The 25,658-nt window shown below is 39.1% G+C and overlaps 1 protein-coding gene across 1 annotated transcript in view; it reads right to left on the reverse strand.

Annotated features, from left to right (window-relative positions):
* Positions 1-12,248: 12,248 nt before the first annotated feature.
* Positions 12,249-25,658, reverse strand: part of C25H1orf105 (chromosome 25 C1orf105 homolog) — a 47,332-nt gene continuing 33,922 nt past the window's right edge. Inside the window, exons 4-7 of the mRNA XM_007989512.3 lie at positions 24,620-24,694; positions 18,784-18,851; positions 15,680-15,747; positions 12,249-12,629 (exon numbers count right to left, since the gene is read on the reverse strand). Coding sequence (XP_007987703.2) covers positions 12,484-12,629; positions 15,680-15,747; positions 18,784-18,851; positions 24,620-24,694 — 357 coding nt within the window. The 3' untranslated portion in view covers positions 12,249-12,483. The remainder of the gene's footprint in view (positions 12,630-15,679; positions 15,748-18,783; positions 18,852-24,619; positions 24,695-25,658) is intronic.

Consider the following 25,658-nt stretch of genomic DNA (forward strand, 5'->3'; position numbering starts at 1 on the left):
GACTAAAGCCAAGACTGAGACATGTAAGATTTTTTTTTCTGTCTCTCTCTGTGAGGTGAGTTCCTTTCTTATTTATCTTTATATTAAGGATATAGCTCTTTGGTGTCTCAGCTTTATGTAGGGGTCCCCTATTAAGTTTCTCTTATCACACATTTATTTAAAGTACCTACAATACTGGTTCATCTTTTTCCTGATGGCTTCTTAGATTGTGCAATATATGCTAATTATTGGAAAGCTTATGTGGTATGCCAGAAAAGAATAAGAATCTAACTTGATTGACAGATATGCCCATTTGGAGTCTGAATGTCTGGGGGAGAGAGGTGACAGTAGTAGACTTTATATCTTAGGGAACCACATCAAAAGGAGTGGCTCCGAGAGTTTATGAAGTGTAACTATCATTCAATGTGAGTGCGTTCCTGTTCTTTTCCTGAAAGATAGGGCACCCGGGGGCCTTGCCCACCATTTGTTTAGTGTTTGTCTCCTCTACTAAATGTAAATTCCATTAAGAACAGGGACTTTGGTTTCCTCCTTCCTCAATGTCTTCGAGTGCCTGTAATAGTACCTGGCTCACAGTAGGGGTTTAACAAATATATGTGTAAATGAATGAATGTGTGGCAGGTCCTGGCGCCAGAGCCATGGCCATGACACTACAGGCCTCAGTTTGCAGTGCTGAGAAGGTTCTGTTACCTGGCCCAAAAAAACAATCTGAAGCTCCAGTAGAAGTGGGAGCCAAGTCATGAAGCTAAGTGGGTCAGGAAGGAGGGGAGCCAATGTGTGAGGAGGACTGGAGCAGGCAGAAGGTAGGATCCTGGAGGAGCACCCGAGCTGGAGAGCAGGCTTCCTTTCATTCCTCTTGTAGTCCCTGCAGCCTCTGGCGTGGATATACTGAGAGCGGGGAGAAAAGTCAATGTAGAGTGAGCAGAGAGGTTTTAGGTAACACTCATGGATGCAGTTTTTTAAAAAGACTGCCAATGAGATCCTCACACCATAAAAAATGTTTCCCAATTTTTAAAAAAAATCTAAAAAACAACTCATAGACAGAAACAAAGCAGTAGAGTGCTTAGGTGTCCAGAGGCTTGGCTTCAAATAGGTTCCTGTCTATCTGTCATTAAGCATACCTTTTCTTCAACCATGTCTCTCTTTCTTATCACCAAACTGCCTTTTTTTGTTCAACTCATTGCAATCCAGCTTCAGTCCCTAATACTTTAACTATGGCTACCCTAACTTTTTATTTGTGGAATCTGGTGACTTATTTTTACTCCTTTCATATTTAAATTCTCTATAGTATTTGGCACCATTGATAACTCCTTACTTTGTAAACTTCTTCCTCCCTAGAACAACGACTTTTGGTTTATTCCGTTTAATTTGCTGTCTTTTCTTTCTTACCTTGTCCTTTGCTGGTTTTCTCTAGGCCTGCCCACTTGGACCCCTCTCCTCCCACACTATATCATGTCCTTGGGGTAGCTCATTGATATGCATAGCTTTAAATATCACCTTTAAACTGATGACTCCTAGAAATGCATCTGCAGTCCTGATCTCTTTCTATATGGTCAGACTATCTATACAGCCAGAAACTTTCAACCTTGCCTGGATTATTGCAAAGGCCTGATTTCTTTTTAGCTCATCTCTCCTCTCCTCTCACTCCATTTCCATTGTTTGTTCTTTCTCAGATCTGTTCTGATCGTGCCTCTAGTTCTCTCCAGCCTATAGAGTAAGTATTGCACAGCCATATAATATCATACTAGTATAATCTACCTTTTTAACCTAATCCCCTGTTTATCTCACACAATGCTTCTATGCTTCTTGCCATGAATGCATCATTTTTGACCAATGCTTTGGTTCTCTACATAAGCAATCTCCTCTTCCTGGAATTCTCCCATCCCACAGGTATCTGCTTGGGAAACTCTTATTAAAGACCTAACTAGCAGGTTACCTTCTTTAGGAAACCTTCCCAGATGTGCAGTCAGTGTTAGTCATTACAGTACTTGGGAGGGTTCCCCAAAGCATTTTGCACAAACCTCTGCTATCACACTTTCATATGGTATTGTGATTCTGTCTCTCTCTCTCTCTTTCTGTCTCTCTCTCTCTCTCTCAAGACCATGAGTTTCTATGGAAAAGTATTGTGTATAAATCATCTCTGTAAAGTCACCATAAAGCATAGTACCTGGCATATATTAGGAATTAAAATATTGATAAATGAATGAGAGCATATGTTGGGTTTGGCTGAGGTAGGTTTTCATTAACCATGAACTCCCTTTGAAAGCCAATGTTGCCACATTTCTAATTTATACGTCAGTCCTTGATAGAGCGCCCTCATTGACTCTTGTGTAATGTTCTACAAATGAAGAGTCAAAAACCTTACACCAGCATTGGAAGAGAATTTCTAAGCACAGAAAACACCATAGTTAAAAGTCCCCCCAATACAATTTCAGATCCATCAGGCCATATTGCATTTTGCATTAATTATTTATTTTTATTGAGAGCTATGTGCTAAAGTGCTTCACATAATTACTACATTTACTTCTCACAGCAACCCTGTGAGGTAGGTACTACTGGGGCTCAGAAAACAATATCCTGAAATGAAGGCCTCAGAAGCAGCATTAGAAGTAAATGTTTTTCTCTGACCTTCTGCCGTCCACCTGTCTTGCAGCACTTTCTCCCCTGAGGATAGCCACAGAAACTAGAATCCCTCTTCTCTATGGTGAGACATAGAAACGAGAGTCCCCTTTCCCCGAAGACACCCTGGCCCACCCCTAGAAAGAAGGAATGATGCTCAGAGGTGCCAAGAAGAATTCAGACAGGCAGGTCTTGCTGGGTTTCCCCAGTCAGTCTACTAGCATTTGATCACAACCTTTTTGTCCAATCATATTTCTACACAACGCTCCATACTTCTTTGAATCTAAGCATCAAAATGGATAATTTCTCCCATATCTTTGGGTCTTCATCCCAAAGGCTCTTGTGTATACATTTGAAATGAATGAGTATGTCTTTTCTCCAATTAATCTGCCTTTTAAGAGCTTATTTGTCAGTGAACCTTCATAGGGCCAAGAGGTTGGCCCCTGCAGTACCGTCTTACCATCTTGATGCTATAGAGGAAGAACCCAAGGTCTAGAGAGGCAAGTTACTTGCCCAAGATTGCGCCATCTGTACTGGAACTCAGCCAACATGAGTACAGAGCCCAAACTTGTAGTCACTATGGTTCATCACTCTGCTAGAGAAACTGTCCCTTTGCACTAGATCCAGTGCCAAGTGCTCTTTGAAATTCATTTATGGTCCAAGAAATTCTTTCTACTCCTCCCCACCTTGAACTAGGGTCAGAGACCCCTCTTAGTGCCTTGTGTATACTTCTATCATAGCACTTCTAAGATTTTGTTGTTGTTATATGTTAACCTACCTCTACTGCTTAGTTAGATCACAAACTTCTCAAGGGCAGAAAATGGTTACATTCACTGTTATACCCAAAGCACCCAACACAATGTCTGTTGCTTAGTAAGTTTTTCACAATGCCTCTTGCTTAGTAGGTTTTTCAGTGAATGTTTATTGAATAAAACAAATGAAATAGAGATAAACCCTAGGCTAACTTATTGCTCTTCCAGCACCAACATCTGCTCCCAGAACTTCTGTTTTCCCCTCTGTTCTCCAAGGATTTCTCAGTATTGAAACCAATATCCTCTTGTGTTTAACATAGAAATTTCACAACTCCATTGAAAAATCACTATGCAAAAGGTAACAGTTTTTAGCTAGAGTTCATGTGCACATCCTCCTGGCTAAGAAGATTTTTTTCCAATTTGCTTTCATCATTTTGTATTATAAACATAAATATATACATATATATGTGTATATATAGTTTGTTTGTTTGTTTTTGAGATGGAGTCTTGCTCTTTCGCCCAGGCTGGAGTGCAGTGGCGCGATCTCAGCTCACTGCAAGCTCCGCCTCCCGGGTTCACGCCATTTTCCTGCCTCAGCCTCCTGAGTAGCTGGGACTACAGGCGCCGGCCACCACGCCCAACTAATTTTTTGTATTTTTACTAGAGACAGGGTTTCACTGTGTTAACCAGGATGATCTCGATCTCCTGACCTCGTGATCCACCCGCCTCAGCCTCCCAAAGTGCTGGGATTACAGGCATGAGCCACGGCACCCAGACAACACAAATATATTTAGTTTTAAAATACATGTATGTAAAATATTTCAATATTGAATGCAATCTCTAACTGCATCTTTTTCCCCCATAAATCATGATACGGCCCCACTGAGAATCCCTGGGCTTCCTAATTTTGCTCTGGTCAGACTCCCTTCCCCAGAGAGAATCTAGCCCCTTGAACTTTGTGTCCAGTGACTGAGCTTTACCACAGGTAAGAAGCACCTTTGACACTTTCAAGTATTCTCTGACACACACACACACACACACACACACACACACACCCCTCTATTTGGTCTCTAATTGCTGACAAAAACCTCAGGACTGACTGGTGCTACACATGTTCACATGTTCAGACTTTCACATGCTCTTGGACCTAGTCTGCCTTCCTACCCACCACCTCCCATCTCCCAAGCCTTGTCTATCCTGGTGGGCAAGTTTCATGCCAGGACCTGGCTCTCTCTGTCTCCTCCTTGCCCTCCCATTCCAAAGACATGATACATTTCCAGTAAACCTGAATGTCTAGCAGGTTGAGAGGGGAGAGGCCTCTGCCTGCAGCAAGTATGTGGCATTTCCCACTCTGAGGAAACCCCAGAAGATAAGGCTTGATTTTGTTTGGTTTGTAGCCAGATTTATCCCCCAGAAGGTAGAAGATTTCAGTGAGGGAACAGCTACTTCTTACTGAACTCTAACAAGGTTGTAGTGATTGGTAGATATAATATCTTAGATATTTTATTGACCAAGGAGTGGGTATTATTCACAATCAGAGGGGCAGAATAGGGAAGTGGTAGGTGCTCCAGGTATGTATTCAAAAACACCTAAGTTCAATTCCCAACTTAGTGTAAACCTGAGCCTGTCATTTAAACTTTGTGAGATCCAGTTTTCTCATCCATATTATAGGGATAGTGATGCCTATCTTGTAGGGCTATTCTAAGGATGAAATGTGATCTCTCTAACAGTGTTGAATAGGTAGTGGGGAATCAATTGTGCTCAACTAACCACCCTGTTTACTAGCACACAACGTGGATTGGATAAATATTAGTTTAAAGTCAGCTTTCCAAATATTAAATGAGAACATGTGTTTGCTTCTATGATCAGAGATTCTAAATAGAAACTTTGCATGCTTATTGCATCAGTCCTTCTAAGAACTGTATTACTGAGATAGATTCATTATAGAACACAGGAAAGACCCATAGATGTCTTTCCCATTGATCAAATAACTTGATCAGTTTTGTACCCTTATAAAGTGTCATAATTCTGAGTTTATCCTTGTGATCATGTCAACCCCAAATGATAAGAGTGCTACTTCATGTTTACCAGGATCTCTAATTGGTAGTTACATACAAATTTGTTATTAAAAAGGAAAATTAACATTATTTAATAAATGACCTTTATTTGATAGCAGCATTTGTAATGAACAACATGAAGAGCCATATTATTTAAAGAGGTCTTTGGCTTCTACAGAACAATTTATCTTTGTCTCTTCAAAAGATCAATGTAATGAAAAAGGAAGTTGAGGTGGAGTTCTAGATGAAAGGAGGAAAAATGCAATATGTCACCCTTGATGTAACTTGGCTTTGAACAAACCTGCTGTAATTGTCATGTTGAGGACAAATGGGGAATTTGAGTATAGACTAAGTGAATATAACAATAATGAATTATTCATATTTTGTTAGGTGAGATAATGGTGTTATGTGTTGAAGAACTGCAAGTTGAACTATATAGAGGTATAATGTCATGATATCTATTTTAAAATGGTTCAGCAAAACAATGTATAGGTGAAGGAAATGTGGCAAAAATATTGACAGTTGCGGACTCTAGTGGGAGGAGCTATAGGTGTTTTTGTGCTATTATTTCCACTTCTGTGTATATTTGAATTTTTTTTACAATAAAATATAAAGAAGAGCTCCCTGGGAATCCCTGATCTAAAGAGAGAGTTCTAAATTTATTCTATGGGATTTGGTTCCTGACTCTGTTCCTTTCAACACTTGTATCAAATACCTAGAAAAAGAAGACCACATTGTCAAATGTGGGAGGACTAGTCAATGATGGAATCTGGATTCAGAGCGATGGTAACTAGCTGGAATCTAGCTAGAATAAACCCTAATAAGAAATCATCTAGGGCCATGGATATAGGTGTTAAAATTTTAGCAACCTGAGGAAAGCTGTCAGAACAGTAATTCTCACTAGAAGGACAAAAAGTCTATAGCTAGTAGCAAGTCAATGTGAAAGACTGAATGTGACTTAGCGCTAGGAAGACTAAAGCCATAACATTCTGTTTTTCAGGAAGGAGGAAATCCAGAACAAGAGAGGTTAAGATTCTTATAGCCACACTAGGCCAGGGCATTAGTAGAATTTTAGATTCTACTCTCTAGGTACTGTAATTTGAGTGACACTGGGGTGGATCCAGAGAGAATGACTGGGTCCATGTCATACTGCCCAAATAACCTGGGATCTTAAGAGAAAAAAAAGAGATTTTTTTTTTTTTTTTTTTTGGTTAAAATTTCTCCAGGGAATAATTGCATTTGCTAATTAGATAGCACTGTATGAAACATTGTTGCTTTTTTTAAATGGGGAGAACAACGGTAAATTTAATGCAAACAGAAAGGAAAAACAAGTGAAAGTGCTTTGAAAAGTTTAAAATGCTACATAAATGTTACTATTTGCCAGTAGAAGCCTCTCAGTGGCAAAACTTCCAAGGACCAGAGATAAAGTTTATTCTTTAAACTGGAAACTTGTCCAAACCTTGTAAGTATTCAAGGACTAAGTTGTTTGAGTGTCAGGAAGACAAACAGTTATGTTAATAGCTTATCACCTAGATTAACCCTCTGGCAATTTTTAAAAGATTTTTTTGTTTGTTTCATCTTGTTCTGTTTTTGAGTCAGTGAAACATTCACATGGTTCAAAATTAAAAGAGCAAATATGGGTATACTCTGAAAAAATCCTCTTTCTTGGCCAATTTCTGTCCTCCAGCCACACAGTTCCATGCCTTGGAGTCAATTAATGTTAGCAAATGTTTTTCTTGTTGTTTTTATGCACATCTTACTCTTCATGCATTTTTATCAATGTGAGAATCTAGCAAGAAAAGGCTTCCTGACTCTAGCTATGTGACATCTCTACAGGATGATCCCCACAACACAGACAGTGGAGGACAATCCCAAGAGGTTTAAGAACAAGTTTTCCTTGAAACAGCAGACATCAGCCAGTACCTGATTCCACTCTTCTGCATTTTATTGGCCAGACAGTTAAATGTCTTGCCAAAGACTTCACAAAGAACGAGCAATAACTTCTCATGTGGGTGAATATGGCTATTTCCCCTCTCTGACCACTTTCTTGAGATGTTCACACAACTGCCTCTTTGTTCCTGTCTAGAGAGCTGGACGGTTGGTGATATGGAGAGCTTTTTTGCTGCAATCTCTGAGTGTTCCTGTTTATAACTCACGCCTATTTGCATACTGACCTGCACAAGTGTTCTTCATTTGCGTGCATGTTTGTGTGTATATCTTATTCTACAATTGAAACTATTAGTTCCTCAAAGGCAGAATCCTAATACCTAAATCCTTTATAGCTTTGCTGTCCCAAATTCAGGGATTTTACCTCATTTATTATTTTTTTCCATATTGCTTGGTAAGCTTAGGAATAGACTTTTATTTTTTCATTTGAAATATCTCTCAAGTGTGTTCTGGGTAGCTCCTGCAGGGATATGGTGTCAGCATGAGATATTGTTCTTGTCCTCATTAAGCTTTACATTTTTCTAGAAAGACAAGAATTAGGTATATTAAACAGGTATAATATTTAATAAAGTGCTACATTAAGATGGTTTTGAGAGGGAGATGGTTGAAACAATTGATCATCCCTGTTTTCTCTAAGGGTTAGTTAAATTTTATCCATTTCTAAATTTTCTAATTTCACCTTGACTCTTCAGAATTTAGTTATAGGTTTATTTATAGAAGCAAGACCCATGCTTCCTCTTCATCTTGAAACTCTTCCATACTCTATTTGGTAATACTTTCTCATCCCTAAGACCTCCCTCAGACTGAGTAACTACACCCAAATAAGACATTCTAAATAGGGCTTTCCTTAGGAGCACACAAGGTAGTTCTATTAAACTCGTTACACTTAGGCTACTTGAAGTTATGTATTCTTAGACATGTTCAGAACAATGGGCAGCTCCAATGTGTGCTACCACAAGGCCTGGGAGGTGATGGCTCCTGACCAGTCTCCCCTGAGCTTTGACAGTTTGGTGAAGGGAAAATACAAGTGACCCTGAACACAGCACATGGCAGTAGAGGCCTGTAGGATTTCCCAAGGTTAAACTGGGAACTAGATGTGACAACGAGTTAAATATTTGTTTGTAAAAGCTCCAGCATGGCTTTTCCTAAATATAGCATTTTTCTCTATTCATGGCAATAAAAGAATTTTGTAGATTGATTGGTTTTTTAAAATTCCCTGTTAGGGTGAAGAAAGATGAAATAGTGTATCTGACTCATGTCAGTGAACTTTTATTATAATAAGAGTCCTTGTTTAAAACAACAACAACAACAACAAACAGCAAAAGCAGGCTTTTATCTTAAAACAACAACAAAAATCTACCCAAGATTATCCATTTTGCAAAACTTATCTGAAATATATATTACTTTGAACCAGGAGTAACATTATCAGTAGATTTTCATAGTGAAGAAATTACCATAGCCTATTTATGAGAGATCTTTTGGATGATGCTTAAAAACATGCAGCAGGGCCGGCCGGGCGCGGTGGCTCAAGCCTGTAATCCCAGCACTTTGGGAGGCCGAGACGGGCGGATCACGAGGTCAGGAGATCAAGACCATCCTGGCTAACACGGTGAAACCCCGTCTCTACTAAAAAATACAAAAATCTAGCCGGGCGAGGTGGCGGGCGCCTGTAGTCCCAGCTACTCGGGAGGCTGAGGCAGGAGAATGGTGTAAACCTGGGAGGCGGAGCTTGCAGTGAGCTGAGATCTGGCCACTGCACTCCAGCCTGGGCGACAGAGCAAGACTCTGCCTCCAAAAAAAAAAAAAAAAAAAAAAAAAAAAAAAAAACATGCAGCAGGTAAAATAACTGAAAAGCTCAAGTTATCACCTCTTAGGATCCAACCCAGTGCTGGGAGGATTGAGCTAAGAGGGATGGCAGAGTTAAAACTTTGACTTCCACAGGAAAAATAGAAGCAAAGTTTGGTGTAAGAAGATTTATTTTAAATACTACTACTGGTAGAGAAAAATCACACAGCATATATGCAAATCTCTTTGCAAGTTTAAATTGAAATAATAGCATTGGGTTAGTCCCATGGAGGGATATGTCAGAGTTGGACTTCCCAATTTAGAAAATTCTTCCCTCAGTTCTTTTATTCTCAGGATTTTGTTGTAGGAGTAAACTGAAAAGGAAGTTCACCAGCTGGCTTACTATTCAACAAAGCTGCAGATGGAGTATTACTAGTGTGCTGAGGCCACACTAGGTCCAGGTTAGACCTCAGATTCTGGGAAATGAGTTCACACTAGCCCAAGCAAATTAACAGTCATTCATATAGAGAAATGAGATTTCAAATGGAACTAGACTTCTTGTGCTAACTGGTCAACCCACTCTATTTGAGAAACCAAATGAAGTTTATAAAGTTTTTGAGTAGACAATCTGAGCAAAGGGAGGTAAATGATGCTAAAAAGTACCATCAGACTTTGAAAACCTGCTGTTGACTTTTCTCTAATACCTCTGTTGAGTGACTAGATTAACCAGATTAGTGAGTAAAAACATCCTGGCATCCCTTTCCCTAAAGGGCTAGAGACACAAGGATACATCATGTAGACTGGAAATTCACATAGTCTGGGGACCCCTGGGAGTCTCTGAAGCCCTTCCAGAGCATCTGTGAGTTACAGTTGTTTGCATTATAATACTAAGATGTTATTTTCCTTTCTTATTCTTCTTCTCAGGAAGCCTCAAGTAGCCTCTGGAAAACCTCCTAAGTACAGTGGAGTTTTCCAGAGGCTACATGACATGTGATAATGTCATCACTCTGACAGCTGATTGGAAGTGTTTAAAAGGTTTCTCCGTTTTAATTTCTAATATTATAAATAGTTCTTTAGCATTTTCAATGCCTCAGAGTGTAAAATTTCCTAAGACCAAAAGTTTAAGAACCGTTGATATAGATCATCCATTTCTGTCATCATACTACCAAACAACATGATGTTATTATTTTATATTTTACAAGATTTTAGAAATGTCCCAGTACTATGGATGAAGCCATCTTGAAGATATTTGGGAAGTATTCTATCTCACTAGCCACATAATATTCTGATTACCTCAAAAGCTCCAAATAATTGTGAATGGGGCATGTATCCTCTATAATGCATGGGTACAGTTACACCCAATCTTTTCACTGGATATATTAATCTGCAACAACAACAAAAGAAGGAAACATTGTTACCTGTGATGTATCTCTCCTTTGACAACTATCTGAAATGGTATCACAATTCAAGGGCACTATTTTTGGAGTTCTTAAACTCCAGTTGAACTGAAACTGAGAATCATAGCCTACCAGAAATTCAGGACAATCAAGCAAGTTTTTCTGTTTTTGTTTGTCTATTTATTTATTTATTTATTTTGGTGCAGTAAGTGAGGCCAATTTAAGGACAAAGCCATTTGTTTGAGATTTTTGAAGTCCATTCTTCAAGTAAAGTCACAGACACTCTGGAAGGGCTTCAGAGACTCCGGGGGTCCCCAGACTATGTGAATTCCCAGTATCCATGATGTACCCTTGTGTCTCCAGCCCTGTAGGGAAAGGGATGTCAGGATGTTTTTACTCACTTATCTGGTTAATCCAGTCACTCAACAGAAATATTAGAGAAAAGTCAACAGTAGGTTTTCAAAGTCTGATGATACTTTTAGCATTCTTCAAATACAGTCAGGCAGAAGTTGGTTCTCAGATGTTGATTCAGTTTCCAGTTAGTCAGGATCTTGAGATATGACAAGATCATTGCTTCTTGAAGAACAGAGGTGTTCTTTTTATATATATAACCACCGCCCCCCACCCCAGAAGCTGGACACATGAAACATATGTGCCTATAAATATAATATTTGCCAGCCTAGAGTTTTCTTTTGTTTCCCTCATGCTGCAGATGGACACAGAGATTGGGATAAATCTGGATGCATACATCTTCCAATCAAAGTAATTAAGCTACATAATACACGCAATAGGTATGGTTTTTATTAAGCAAGGATTAGCTGAACTTCTAACATATGAGAGGCACTAAAGGAAGTGACATGAGAAGGGCAAGACAAGGCACAGTTCCTGTGCTTCTGGGTTGCAATAACAAATGTCTTGCCATTTTCCAGTCATTACATCACAGTATCCTCTGTCGTCTACCAGAGTTAACCAACAGAGATAAGGCTAGAGGGCAACTTCTCTTTTTCTTCTTTATTCTTTTAATTTTTTTATTATTTATTCTTGTAGACATAGGGGTCTCCCTTTATTGCCCAGGCTGGTCTTAAACTCTCGGTCTCAAGTGATCCTCCTGCCTCAGTCTCCCAAAGCACTGGGACTACAGGCTTGAGCCGCTGTGCCGGGCCCCACATCTTTATTCTTTTTTACACTTATTTTATTTTATTTTATTTTATTTTATTTGTTTGAGATGGAGTCTCACTCTGTTGCCCAGGCTGGAGTGCAGTGGGGTGTGATCTTGGCTCACTGCAACCTCTGTCTTCTGGGTTCAAGCGATTCTCCTGACTCAGCCTCCTGAGTAGCTGGGATTATAGGCACCTGCTACCAGCCACACCCGGCTACTTTTTGTATTTTTAGTAGAGACAGGTTTTCACCATGTTGACCAGGCTGGTCTTGAACACTTGACTTCAAGTGATCCACCCGCCTTGGCCTCCCAAAGTGCTGGGATTACAAGTGTGAGCTACCGCACCTAGCCTATTCCTTTATTCTTAATAAGCTGAATTCATGAGGGATTTCATGGAGCCATCTCTGGCCCCTGTCCTGAGGAAAGAGCTGAAATAACTTTCATAGAAAACTTGTGGCTTAAAAACAGAAGGATATTTTCCACTTTAACATAGAGAGGAGTCTTTAACAAAATAAAATGAGAGACAGTTACTATGTTCCATTTTCATCAACAGATCTTTATAATCATGTAAATTAAACCATTTTATCTTTAGGAGACATGAGAGAGAAGATAGAGGTAACAGCTAGAATACTAGCAATCTCAGGAAGGCAAAATTAAATCATCTTTTGGGAGAGGAGAGAAAATTGTGAGGAGAAGGTGCCAGTGTCAAAGATTGACTTGGCAAGGTTATTTTCTCTCTGGGAGTCTGGGAGGTGATGAGCTCCTACCGCTCACTGCCTCATCATCTTGGCTATTGGTTCCTTTCTGGGCAAGGAAGAACGTTGTCTCTCTTTTAGAGTTTTGTAGGCCTCTGTCAGTAATCCGTGGAAGACAGCTGTCCTGGGGCCCAGAATGGGCAGTCTGTAGTGAATGTTTTCTGGATGACAGTACAAGAAGGAAGGAAGGACAAGGACTATTTAGATTCTATTCTTAAAGAAACTCAAAATAAGCACAGGCCAACAAAGACTTCTTCAACCTTATAAAACAGATTTAAAATTCACCTAATATTTTGTTTTTCAAATCCACCTTTTATTTTTTTCTTAAGAAAAGGAAAAAAAGAAAATGAAACAAAAACTTCACCTAATGATTTCTTTTAATAAAATTGCCTTTTCCCCTCACAACATTTAAACTTTTACAAATCTTGTCAATGAGGCCAAAAGGAGTATCCAGAAACAAAACTCAAGTATTAGACGTCATTACCCATTAAATTAAAAATGAAGATAAAACATGTCTGATGTTGTAATACGAGTCAGAGAGAAAAGAAGATTCAATTCTCAGGAGACTTTTAAGGGACACACATATAGTTCTGTTCTTTAAAAAAATAAAAATAAGAAATAAATATGATCTTACAAAAAGCTACAGTAGGCAGAGAAAGTACTTTTGCATTTCAAAAGAAAACTGTATTTTGTGAAATAATTTATTTTGGGGTTCTTTAAAATCCTTACCCTACCTCTTCTTCAAATATGACTTATTAAAAGTTGGTTAATATTCTGTTTTTCCAGAAGACAGATTACTTGAATGGGGGTAAATCAGTGCATGAAATAACACCTTCCCATTGGGAATCACTGAGTGATTAAGAGAATTGGAACTCTGAATTCTCTGGAACAAGCTCCAGAGAACAAAGTCCAACTGAATGAGAGATAGAGACATTATAGGATCACAAACCTTGGTTCCAGTTCAGTCTCATCACTGTGCTAAAGAGGGAACAGTAGTCTAAGGTCACAGGCACTAATGGACTAAGAACCAGAACCCAGATATCCTTAATCCTAACCCAGTGCTCTTTGTGCCATATCGTACCACTGTGCCAGGTGGTAGGCTAACATCAGGTGGTTAGCATCTATATAAATGTTTATTGAGACTAAGAGTCTGTGGGTGTCATGGGATTCTGGGATCAGGTCAAAGATTCATGAAGGAATCTCCATCACTTGTAAAGATAAGTTCTTTCTATTTCCTTAGTTGTCATTAATAATTATTGATAATATGTAATGAAAAGCAGAGTCCAGAAAAAAATGCTAGCAATCATTGTGACCGACAGTTGAGTTAGACAGTCATTGGCGGTAATGTTGTTCACGGGGATGAGTCAGTCACTTGTAGCAATCCACAGGGAACACAGCACAGGTGGGAGCTGGTTTCAGCAATAAGCAGCAAGTACCACAGTATGGACATGTCTAAGCTTTATAAACAAGCGGGGCTGGAGCAGTGTCAGCAGTTTTCCTGGGTCAGTCAAAGGTGAAGACTACTTGTACCAAAGGTCTAGCTTTCAGTGGGACAACTTGCTATTCTGGTTTTACAGGTGAGCACACAGAGACCAAGCCTATACAGCAAGACTAGGATTCCTACCGAGGTCTCATTGCTTCTAGGCTAGTGCCTTTTACATGACCTCTAAGAGCACATACAAGAGCAAAGTCAGCTCAGAAGGGTCATGACTATAATAAACAGTAGATCTACCAAGCTTCAGCTCCTAGCAAGTTTTACAACTACTCTCCCTGTAGTCCCACCTCTAAGATCACTATTCTAGGATGAACTCTACGGATAAGAACCAGGGCCGCCCAAGAACATAACGTGCTGTTCCCGAGCACACAAAATCTAGCTCTTAAATTGCTAATTGAAGTATACTCCCAGAGATAATAAATTGATGAAAGGCATCTTGTTACGTTGTTCTCTAGGGCCAAAAAATATATTCTTGCTGAGGGAAAGGTATACAATGGTGGGTGTGTATGTGTGTGATTCATTCCTTTGCAAGGCAGGTCTGAAAAAATCCAGGTCCAAAGGAAACTCAGAATGAGTGTGTGGCTGGCACAGATAACTATGACATCAACTGCACATGCCTATCACCCATGTTCTCTTGGCTTCAAAAGAATGAGGTGGTCATAGACCAGGGAACAGCAGAGTGGGTAGCTTTTGTTGGGTGGGTACTCTTAGCTCCAAGCTCTTGGTTCCACTTTGGCTGAATGAGAGCCATGAGCTAGGCCAATATTTTGGGATACATAAGAAGTGATTGATTAGGACTGGAAGACTTTCATTCCATTCGAGTGGATATCCCCAAACCTCAGCTGTAACCTGAGCTTCTCATCCTCCCTTTTGGCATCCCCTCAAGACATCCCTTCAATCCTCAAATTTCCTTTCTAAACATCTTTTTAGTTCTGGCCTAGTTCCCCTGCAACCTCCTAAGATAAAAGAGTTTTCCATATGTATAGAGTGAGGAAAGTGATCCTGATTTTCTTTACTGTATGTATTAAAAGAAAGAAAAATTCAAGTGGCTTCAGTTAATATGGGAGCAAATGAGAAAATGGACACCCACTAAAGTGACAGCCTGTGCTGCAGTAAGCCCTTGAATTATATTACCCCAAATAATGGCTCACTCCATCTTCACCAGCCCAATGTTGCCTTAACTAAAGCTGAGACTTAGGTCAATGCTGAAGCCTGAAATAGAGCTTCTTTCCTTGTTTCTATCAACAGCAAGTGAAGATAAGAATAGCGCAGGCAGCTGCTGGGAGAAGGCAGGTATTTTAGGGAGCTGGTGGAGTGAAAGGTTCAGGGCCTTGGTGAGGCCACTCTGAGGGTATAGAGATGCAGTTCCCCTCCCATTTTCATTGATACCATCAGGACTGCCAATAGGGGAACTTTTATTTTGTTTGTACCCCATCTCCCTGGAAGTCTTTAGCCATATGTTGTGGACAGATCCTGGGAAGGAACATGACATGGATAAGGGCAAGTGAGGCCTAAGGAGGGCACAGGTGGTAATGGAGTGAAAGAAGGGCTGTGAACTAATCCCAGCAGGTCAAAAGACAATATGTGAAAAAGAAAGGGATAGAAAGTGAGAATTTTCTCAGGAAATTTAGAAATTATTTTAGGGATCAGACTTTTATTCTACGGCATTTTTTTCTAGTATGTTTCACACTATAAGTACTCTAAAAGAAAGCAAACCTGTTGGGATGTCATCATGGAAAGGCTCAGGGGTAGTCTGGAATTTGGGTTGATGAAAACTCATCATTCTGATTGGAAGAAATAAGAAAACACATTAGTTAATTGGCTAGGACTTGGTAGAAAGAAATGTGTCTTTATATTTATTTATTTATTTATTTATTTATTTATTTATTATTTTTGAGATGGAGTTTTTGCGCTTGTTGCCCAGGCTGGAGTGCAGTGGTGTGATCTCAGCTCACTGCAACCTCTGCCTCGCGGGTTCAAGCAGTTCTTCTGCCTCAGCCTCCTGAGGAGCTGGGATTACAGGCGCACACCTCCACACCTGGCTAATTTTTGTATTTTCAGTAGAGATGGGGTTTCACCATGTTGGCCAGGCTGGTCTAAAACTCCTGACCTCAGGCAATCTGCCCACCTCAGCCTCCCAAAGTGCTGGGATTACAGGTGTGAGCCACTGTGCCCGGCCTCTTTATACATTTTTAAACACATGTGATCTCTTGAATCCAGACCTGTTAACCTGGTGATCAAGCCACTTTCTAGCAATGCGAGATGATTGGTCCAAAGACTGCTAATTCTCAACCTCTTTTTGATTAGCGTTGTTTTCATGGATTTTTGATAAAACCTTCATTTTGAATGTTTTATTCCACTGTCAGAACATATGTGGTCTGAAAATAGGAGGAATAAAGGAAAGAGTTCTCCAATTTCCAGAAGAAAAAAAAAAACCAGAACTCTTCCAGATCAATAATCTACCCTTAAAGAGTAAAGCTGAGAAAATATTTTGGTTAGAACTTTCCCATTTCACAGAAAATGCCCTAACCACATCCTATTTCTCCTGGTGGGCAAGGCTGTGGAGGTGACCCTTGAGGAAAATGCATATAAGCCAAAAACACTTCTACATTAGTCTAAATTGCTTAATTTCTAAAGACTGACACATTAGTAAACTTTGATGGGCCATCTAAGGCTCTACATTCATTTCACGGTTTCTACTTCCACAAAGATCTTCCAAGATTATTTTTGCTTTGATACCAAAAATATAGCGAGTTAAGCCAGTTTGCTTTAATCAATTGTCACTGAGATTGAGAAAAAGAGAAAGCAAAACCCCTTCTATTATCCATTTTGGGCAAACAGGCAGATGGTATGTTCAGAACTGAATAGTTTAAACTCTGTCTATTCTATAATTCAACAAATATGTATCTATCCTGCCATCTTTTCTCCTTCTCTTCCTTTTTTCCTTCATTCTTTTCATTCCATAAGTATTATAATTCCTGCAATGGCTATAATTAAAGTCACTTTAAAAAAAAAAACACAATTTCTGTGAAGATAATTGCACTTGCCTACATATGCAGTGATACTTAAAAAGTATGAAAAAAGAAACCAACATCTAGTGCTAGGAACAAATTTGGAAAAGTTCAAGATAGAACCAGGCCCTTGCTTTATAGTCACTCTAGTTAAGTCTCAAACAGAAGTTGTATGTTGTCCTCCAAAACACTGAAAAAAAGAATACAACAATCAGTCTCATGATACATCTGGTTGATGTTGACATGATTTTAGGATTGGTTCAATCCTTGATCTTAGTTTTAGAGGGATAAGAGCTATTTGTTTAAAATACAACTAATTAATGTTCTGGGATTTTGCATTTAAATAAAGTACAAAACTTGCAAGATAAGTAAAATGGGGCAACAAATTTCAAAAGGTTATTTCACAGAAGGGTGGAATTTTGCTCAGAAGTCTCTGATTTTAGATGCTTCAGTTTTCCATTTAAAGTTCATAATGAATATTTATTAGAATTACCTCTATCATATAAGAGCTCTTTAAAACTATAGAGTCAGTACAGGTAAATGTTATTATTGATGGAGCTTGTACTGCTCAAATAGCCACTTCCTCCATAACCTTGTCTACCTTGGCCAGGAACTGGGTACATGTTTTCAGTGTATCTGGGTCTATATTTGAGTCTGGAACAAATGGCCCTAAGGTCATAAATGGAATCAGGACATGTACCACTGTGCAACATAAGGTTAAAAAAACCTATTTATTTTTCCACATTATTGCTTTCTGTGTGAGGAAAAAATTAAAATAGCCATTAGATTACATATAGCTTTCTTGGTTAGTCATGTGTCAGGGTGAGTATATGTCTACTTTCCAACCATCTATTGCAATGCAAGTTGACCTGTGTTGATGTCCTATTCAGAATGAGTCCATGTTTTGCATGTCGTGATAAAGTAAAAACAGAGTCCTTCTTCCCTAATAGTTAAATATAGAAGAAAAAAAAATCTTTGAAAAACCAGGCCAGGCGCAGTGGCTGACACCTGTAATCACAGCACTTTGGGAGGCCGAGGTGGGTAGATCACCAGAGGTCAGGAGTTTGAGACCAGCCTGGCCAACATGGTGAAACCCCATCTCCACTAAGAAAAAAAAAAATTAGCCAGGCATGGTGGTGGGCACCTGTAATCTCAGCTACTTGGGAAATCGAGGCAGGAGAATTGCTTGAACCTGGGAGGTGGAGGTTGCAGTGAGCCAAGATTGCGCCACCGCACTGCAGCCTGGGCGACAGAGAGAGACTCCATCTCAAAAAGAAAAAACAAAACAACACAAAACACACAAAAAAACTAATCAGAATTCCAATTGGATTTTATATCTGTTATATGCAATCTTGATAAAGAAAATAAAAAGCTTTAAATAACAACCAAACAAACTGATAAAGAGGAATTTTAGTTACTAAAACGTAGCAGAGAACATCTTGGACTAAGGAAAGATTACGTGTAATCTTCCATATCTTGGAGATTAGATACGTCATCTACATGGAGAACTTGTATTTAGTTCCATCTGAATTATCAAAGAAATTTCCTATTCTATTTCTTATATTGTTCTTGTGAAGGTGGAAAGGAAGATTATACTTTCTGCAATACTTTCAGTAGTTGTTCAAGCAAAAAGGTGAACTTTCTTTTTTGATCTAATGATTTGGTTTAACCTGAAAAAAAAAACAGTCAAGAATCCTGTTCCCAAAGCATTCCTTAAACATTCCTCTAACTATGCTTCTCAATCCACTCTCCTGTGTCCTCAGATATAATGAGAATTAAGTCATGTCCTGATTTAAATTGTTGACTTACCTATGACTCATAAAATTCTCAAAGGATGCTTTTGGATCATCTGGGATTTTCACTGTTCTTGGTTGTACCTCAAGAAGAAAGTCTCATTTAGAATGCTGCGTATAACTGCATTCTAATTTAAATACATAATGTACCACTTTAGTGAATTTGAGTTGTATTTGATATCAAAGTCCTTCATACATCCTTTTGTGATGTGAATGAACCAGAAGATTTCACCCTTCCCTCAAGCCAGCGTCATTGTTCTTCCCTGGATATCAGTTGAAATTAGATATACAGATTTAGTAAATCTTTAAAATCGGTTTGTTTAGATGCCCTCACCCCCAACACACACATGTTCTTGAGGTCTCAGGTTAGCTATCACTTTCTCAGAGACTGTTGACTGCTGGACTACTGTTCGGTAGTCCTCTGCTCTATGTTCTTAGGGCCTCCTGGATCAAAATACTCAATACCTTTATATTGTAGTTACTTGTGTAATGTCTGGGTTCCCTAATAGACTTGCAGCTTTATGAGGGCATAGTCCTTGTCTCTATTTTTGTATTTCCAGCTGCTAACACGATGTCTGTTTAAGAAATATTTTTGATCAAATTAGTGAATGAATGAACCCACCTTGAAGCACACTTGAAATTTTAAAGGTGTATTTCATACAGGCCTAAAATCAATGCACAGTTACAGTATTTTTGGTTAAGAAACATCACTTTCTTGAACTTTTCCAAGTTTGTTCCCAGCACTAGATGTTGGTTTTAAGAATGTTTTCACTAGGAAGCATTTTTCCATTATTTCTCAAAAATTATTGTAGCTATAATAATAAAATGATAATCACAAAGATGTGGGTGCAGGTCACTCTACTAAGTGACTTGTACAAAGTGACTCGTACCAAGTGACTCATGATTTCAGTTTATGACATAACAAAGTTACAATTACAAGGTCTTAAGGACCTTTAGAAGTGCTTGAAAATAGCAAAACAAAAAACAAAAAACAAACAAAAAAAAAACGAATGCAAAGGCTATACAAATGCCAAGAACATACTATGTTTAATCAGCTTGTTCTCCTAACTCATTAGCTGAAGAAAGGATGGGAGAGGGAGAGGAGGTGATCTGGTAACAAGGAGTCTCTGGGCATAGTGGGGGCAGCCAAGGCTTTAGTAAGAACCTGAGGAGAGATTTCTAAACATAAAAGTGGATGAGAATGTACTAGAGACAGACTGCTTTATTCAAAAATGTATCTAAAGTTGACTCTGCTACAAGGGAAGATGCAGGAAACCCTAACTCCTCCTGAATAGCATGATTCCTGTTCTAAATCCCCTAAATCCAGCCAGTGCTGTTGTATGAATGAACTGTGCTACAGGGGTGACATCAGAACAAAGCTGCCTGCCAAAGACAGGATTTTTGTTTTTGAGAAAAAGGGTACTGTGATAGACTCCTATTCACTCTTGAAAAGACTCTTGAATAGAGTCTTTTTTCTTCAAGGAAGACTTCCCTGATATTTACTTTCACTGTCCCTTCACTCCCCATCAGATCTATTTTTGTTTACATTGATCACACTCTATTGTCATTATTTATTTGTTGACTCCTTAAAGACAGGTCTTATGTCTTTCTTTTCTTTTTTTCTTTGCAGTTTACCTAAGTACCTGTCCCATGGCAGACAATCAATAAATATGTGTTGAAATAAACTTAATTTATTTTGAAACAATTTTTAAGTATATATGCTAGAGAATATCTGTTTACAGTATGTCTAGCTTGACCGTCCTACTTTTAAGGGACTTGAAAGTGTTAATTAGAGAGCAATGCAGATAACAGAAGGACTACAAAATAGGTGCATGAAGGGGAAAATGAGCTGTTTGGAGCAGAGATGTCATAAAACACAGCCTAGATAAAACCAAGGCAAATATCCCTAGTGATTCACAACCATAACTGTCAGTAGGTATTTCTTCTGCACTAAATGAATGAGCTTCTGGCCCAAGGTTACATAGGAATATGAGTAGTTATATAACCAGGTCCTATTTACATTTTTTTGAGATTCATTCACTTTGTGCTTTTATTTACTGCTAATTTCTTTTTATTGGTATTTATGATATCATGTATTATAAGTCACCATCTTAATGTACAATTTAGTAGTTTTTAGTATATTCAGAAAGTTGTAAAACAATCACCATTATTTACTCCTAGAACATTTCTTGACCCCAAAAAGAAACCACATACCTATTAGCAATTACTTCTCATTCACTCCTCCCCCCAATCTTTGACAACCACTGTCTATTTTCGGTCTCTATGAATTTTCCTATTTTGGACATTTCATATAAATAGAACCAATATAATATGTGATCTTTTGCATCTGGTTTCTTTTACTTAGCAAAATGTTTTCAAGGTTCATCCATGTTATAGCATGTTTTAGTACTTCATTCTTTTTTATGATTAATATTCTATTATATAGATAGATCACATTTTGTTTATTCATTAATCAAGCTATAAGCATTTGGGTTATTTCCACTTTTCAGCTATTAAGATATGGCTGCTATGCACATTCTTGTAGAAGTTTGTGTGTGAATATGTTTTTAATTGTCTTGGGTACATATTTAGGAATGGAATTGCTGGGTCATATGGTAAATCGGTGTCTACGGTTTTGAGGAATTCCCAAACTGTTTTCCAAAGCAACTGTACTGTTTTACATTCCTATCAGCAACTTATGAGGATTCTAATTTCTTCACATCCTGGCCAACACTTGTTATTATCCACTGTTCTATTTTTAATATTATTACAGCCATCCTAGTGCATGGAAAGTCTGTATCATTGTGGTTTTGATTTGCATTTGCTTAATAACAAATAACGTTGAGTATCTTTTCATGTGTTTATTGGTCATTTGTAGATCTTCTTTAGAGAGTGTCTATTGAAACTTTTTGCTCACTTTTCAACTAGGGTGTTTGCCTTTTTATTGTTGAGTTGTAAGTGTTCCTTATATATTCCAGATACTAGTCCTTTATCTGATATAATCCTTCATCTGTTGATTTGCAAATATTTGGGTTGTCTTGTCATGCTCTTGATGATGTTCCTTGTAGCACGAAAGTTTAAAATTTTGATGAAGACTGATTTATCTATATTCGTTTGTTGTTTGTGCTTTGGGTGTCCTATCTTAGAAACCATTGCCTTATCCAAGGTCATGAAACTTTATACCTATGTTTTCTTCTAAGAGTTTTATGGTTTTAGGTCTTACATTTAGGTCTTTGACCTATTTGAGTTATTTTTGTACATGGTGTGAGGAAGAGGTACAAATTCATTCTTTTGTATGTATCTATGCAGCTGCCCCGTACCACTTATTGAAAATACTATTCTTTTCTCATTGAACTGTCTTGGTGCCTTTGTCAAAAATCAATTGTTTATAAATGTAAGAATTTACTTCTGAACTCTCAATTTTATTCCATTGATCTATTTGTCTATCTTTATGGAAGTACCACACAGTACTTAATTTCTATTAAGAGCAATGAACAACAGACAGTCCTGACCATAGCTTTGTAGTTAGTTTTAAAATCAAGAAGTGTGAGACCTCCACCTTTGTTCTTCTTTTTAAAGGTTGTTTGACTATCCTGGATCTCTTGCATTTTAATATAAATTTTAAGATATGATTGCAAATTTCTATAAAATGGCATCTGGGATTTTGAGGATTACATTAAATATGTAGATCAGTTTGGGAGAGTATACCATCTTTACAATGTTAAGTGTTCCAATCCATAAACACGGGGTTCTTTCCATTTATTTAGGCCTTTTAAATTTTCTTTCCACAATGTTTTATACTTTTCATTGTATAGCTCTTGCGCTTCTCTTGTTAAATTTATTCCAAGATAATTTTTGATGCTATTACAAATGGCATTGTTTTCTTCATTTTTGGATTGTTCACTGCTATTAACATAAATTGAGGTTCATATATTGATCTTGTATCCTCAACACTGCTGTATCCATTTATTAACTCTAATAGTTTTCTACGCATTCGTTAGGACTTTCTCTATATAAGATCATATCATCTGCAAATAGACTAGTTGTACTTCTTTCTTTCTAATGTGGATGGCTTTTATTTCTTTTTCTTATGTTTCTGGCTAGCGTGTATAGTAAAATGTTGAGTAGAAGTGTCAGGAACAGACTGACAACAACAGAACAGATTGTTGCCTTGTTTCTAATCTTAGGGGAAAGTATCCAGTCTTTTACCATTAAGCAGGGTGTCAGCTGTTGGTTTTCCAAGCTGCTCTTTATTAGGTTGAGGAAGTTCCCTTCTATTCCTAGGAGTCTTTTTATATATTCCCCAGTATTTCTATTCAACTCACTGCTGAGAAAGAAGGGGTGTCACAGTGACTAGAGCAGATCGGCAGTCCCTCCCCTTGGGAGGACTTTGAGGTGCTACTGCATAGAGTGAGGCAAGGGTATTTCATGTTTATTTTCTAACTTTCTGTAGTTTCTCACTAGGTTCTGACAGCAGTAGAGAAGGGTCCCTGGGCACTTTTGTGTTCGAAGCCCTTCCTTTTAGAAGCTGCAATAAATGGTAAAATTACAGCATGTGGCTCCACTTCTATCGTTCCTGGACAAGGGCAAAGGTCAGAGAAGAGGTCTTGAGAAAGAGGACTGCTGCTGACGTCTCAAGTGTGCCAGCTGGCCAAGGCCAGCTTAGGCCTGGGGTTAGTGCATTCTAAATGTGGACACAAGGGATTCCAGGAATAAGACCAGGAGAAATCCCAATTCTAGTTTCCCAGACTCCAGCCAATGCTAATATTTAACACACACAATGACCCTAATTATGTAGAAAATGAACATAGATGGCAACATCCAGGTGCAGCTTTGCCAGCAGCTTCAGTTAAATTTCTAAATCCCACATATAAAAATTTCACAAAACTGCCGCTCTCTTTCATATCTGACTGACCTGAAGACTTGCCATGAACTCAGTGAAGGAGCTTCTCTTATACCTTCCATTTTTCTTCCATTCCTTTAAAGCACATTTAGCCTACACATTTAGCCCCACTTTTCTCCCGAAGTCAAAGGAGAATTATAGGATATCAGAGTTGAAGAAACCCTTCTTCAGCTCTTATGTCAAACCTAACCATGTTGCTAAATTAACCCTCAACCAAAGCCTCTTCCTTACCCTGACGCTAACAACCATACCAATGCTAACTCTAATTCTTAATTTAACCCAAGTCCTAACTCCAGCCTAGTCTAGCATCCTTCCTGAATCAGGCCTCTGATTCAGCAACTGTGATAGGTGGCAGAAGTTCATTTTTGTTCCCTCCACATCTCCCTTGCTCTCCTTCTTTCTTTTCCTAATACTCCTTCCCGACTACCATTCTCCACTACATATTACAAGTATCCAAGGCAGCTGACACCACTCCCGACTACCTAGAAAGTACTATAGACTCTCTCCCCAGTCTTTCTCTTGAGGTGCAAACTAAATTAACAGTAAACCCAAAGATGAAGCTGTTTGTCTTCTGATTGTAATGGTGGAGAAATGAGTGTGTGCATACGTGTTGCGTGAGGGCTACATTAAGGAGGGAGAAGGAGCTCCATAATCCCCTAAGCCTCTGAGAGTCTGTAAGTTACTTAGGAGCCCAAGGCGAAGTGGCTCATTGCATCTCTACTCTGGCCCACCTATCTTGGTTACCCTTTGGCTTGTTGAAATGGAGAAGGTTTACCATGTTCTGTCAGTCGATGCTGCTTCCAGGACCAACCGTTCCTCCTTGGCAGCCTTTACCTAGGCCCTCCTTGCAACGGGTCCCATCACTATCTCTCTCCACAGGGCTTGGTGGGGAAGGGCAGTGCTGCACCCTGAGGTGCCTGTGCCCATTTCTGTCTTCCCCCTTGCCTACCATTTTCATTTCTCGACATGTGGAGCACAGCTGTTGGTTTCTGAGCAGCATGGAGTCACGCTGGTTCCTCCTGGTCTGAGGGGAGAGACAGAGAAAGGTGAGGAAACGGTGGGGCACATAGGGCAGCAAAGATGTAGGAAAGCAGTGGAGGGGTGAGAGAGGTAACAGTTTTTCTTTCCATAAAACAGAGATGGGCACTCTGGTCTCAGCCCCATCCAGGGTGGGTGTTGAATCTGGAGTGTGCTGCAGTTGGTAGGTTCTGAGAGTTCAGGCAGGAGGGAGTGAGACACAGGCTAGGTGGCGGTCTTCAGGCTGCTGCATACAGTGGTATAGATAAAAAGACAGCTGGCAGAGATGGCTGGGGCCTGAAATTCAGTGGGGTCTCTACTTTCCAGCCTGAGCATCTGTGTCTGAGGGGCTGCATTCTCCTATAGGTGGGCTATATTTTCCATTTCATACAAAGCCTCCACCATATAGACTGAGGATCCCTGATGGCCTAAGAAAGAATGAAGAGAAGACTTCTCTTCCTCAAACCTTTTTTCACGGGCCTTTCCTAAGCATCACCCTCCTTTCTCATGCCTTAACCCTAGGCCAGCATCAGCTCTCATGCATCCATAGTCCAGCACCATTTGGCCCTTCTGTACCTCCTAAGCACAATGATTGAAGCCACAAGCAGAACTCAAGCTTCTGTGTGGGTTCTGAGTCCCTTCAATCCTCTGGGAAAGAGAGGCTGTATCAGCAGGTGAAGAAACAACCAGTAGAGGAAGGGGAGGGGCACTGTGTCTGTTCATTGTAACCACTGGTTTTTGTTCTGACTTCATTTCTGCAAAAGGGTTAAAGAGAGGACTTTGGAGCATTTATACCTGGTTCAGGAGATTCTCATTTGCATCTCTGATAAAGGCTTGCTTAGGAAGCCTATAGGAACTTAAGACTAAAAATATGTTTGGGGATTCTCTCTTAATCTTCCTCATTCACATTTACATCAGTCATGAGATATGGTCACAGGAAGTGTAGAATATGGGGAAGGGGAAAACCACAG

Source organism: Chlorocebus sabaeus, chromosome 25 (genome assembly GCF_047675955.1).
Source record: "Chlorocebus sabaeus isolate Y175 chromosome 25, mChlSab1.0.hap1, whole genome shotgun sequence".
In the NCBI taxonomy this organism is placed as follows: Eukaryota; Metazoa; Chordata; class Mammalia; order Primates; family Cercopithecidae; genus Chlorocebus; species Chlorocebus sabaeus.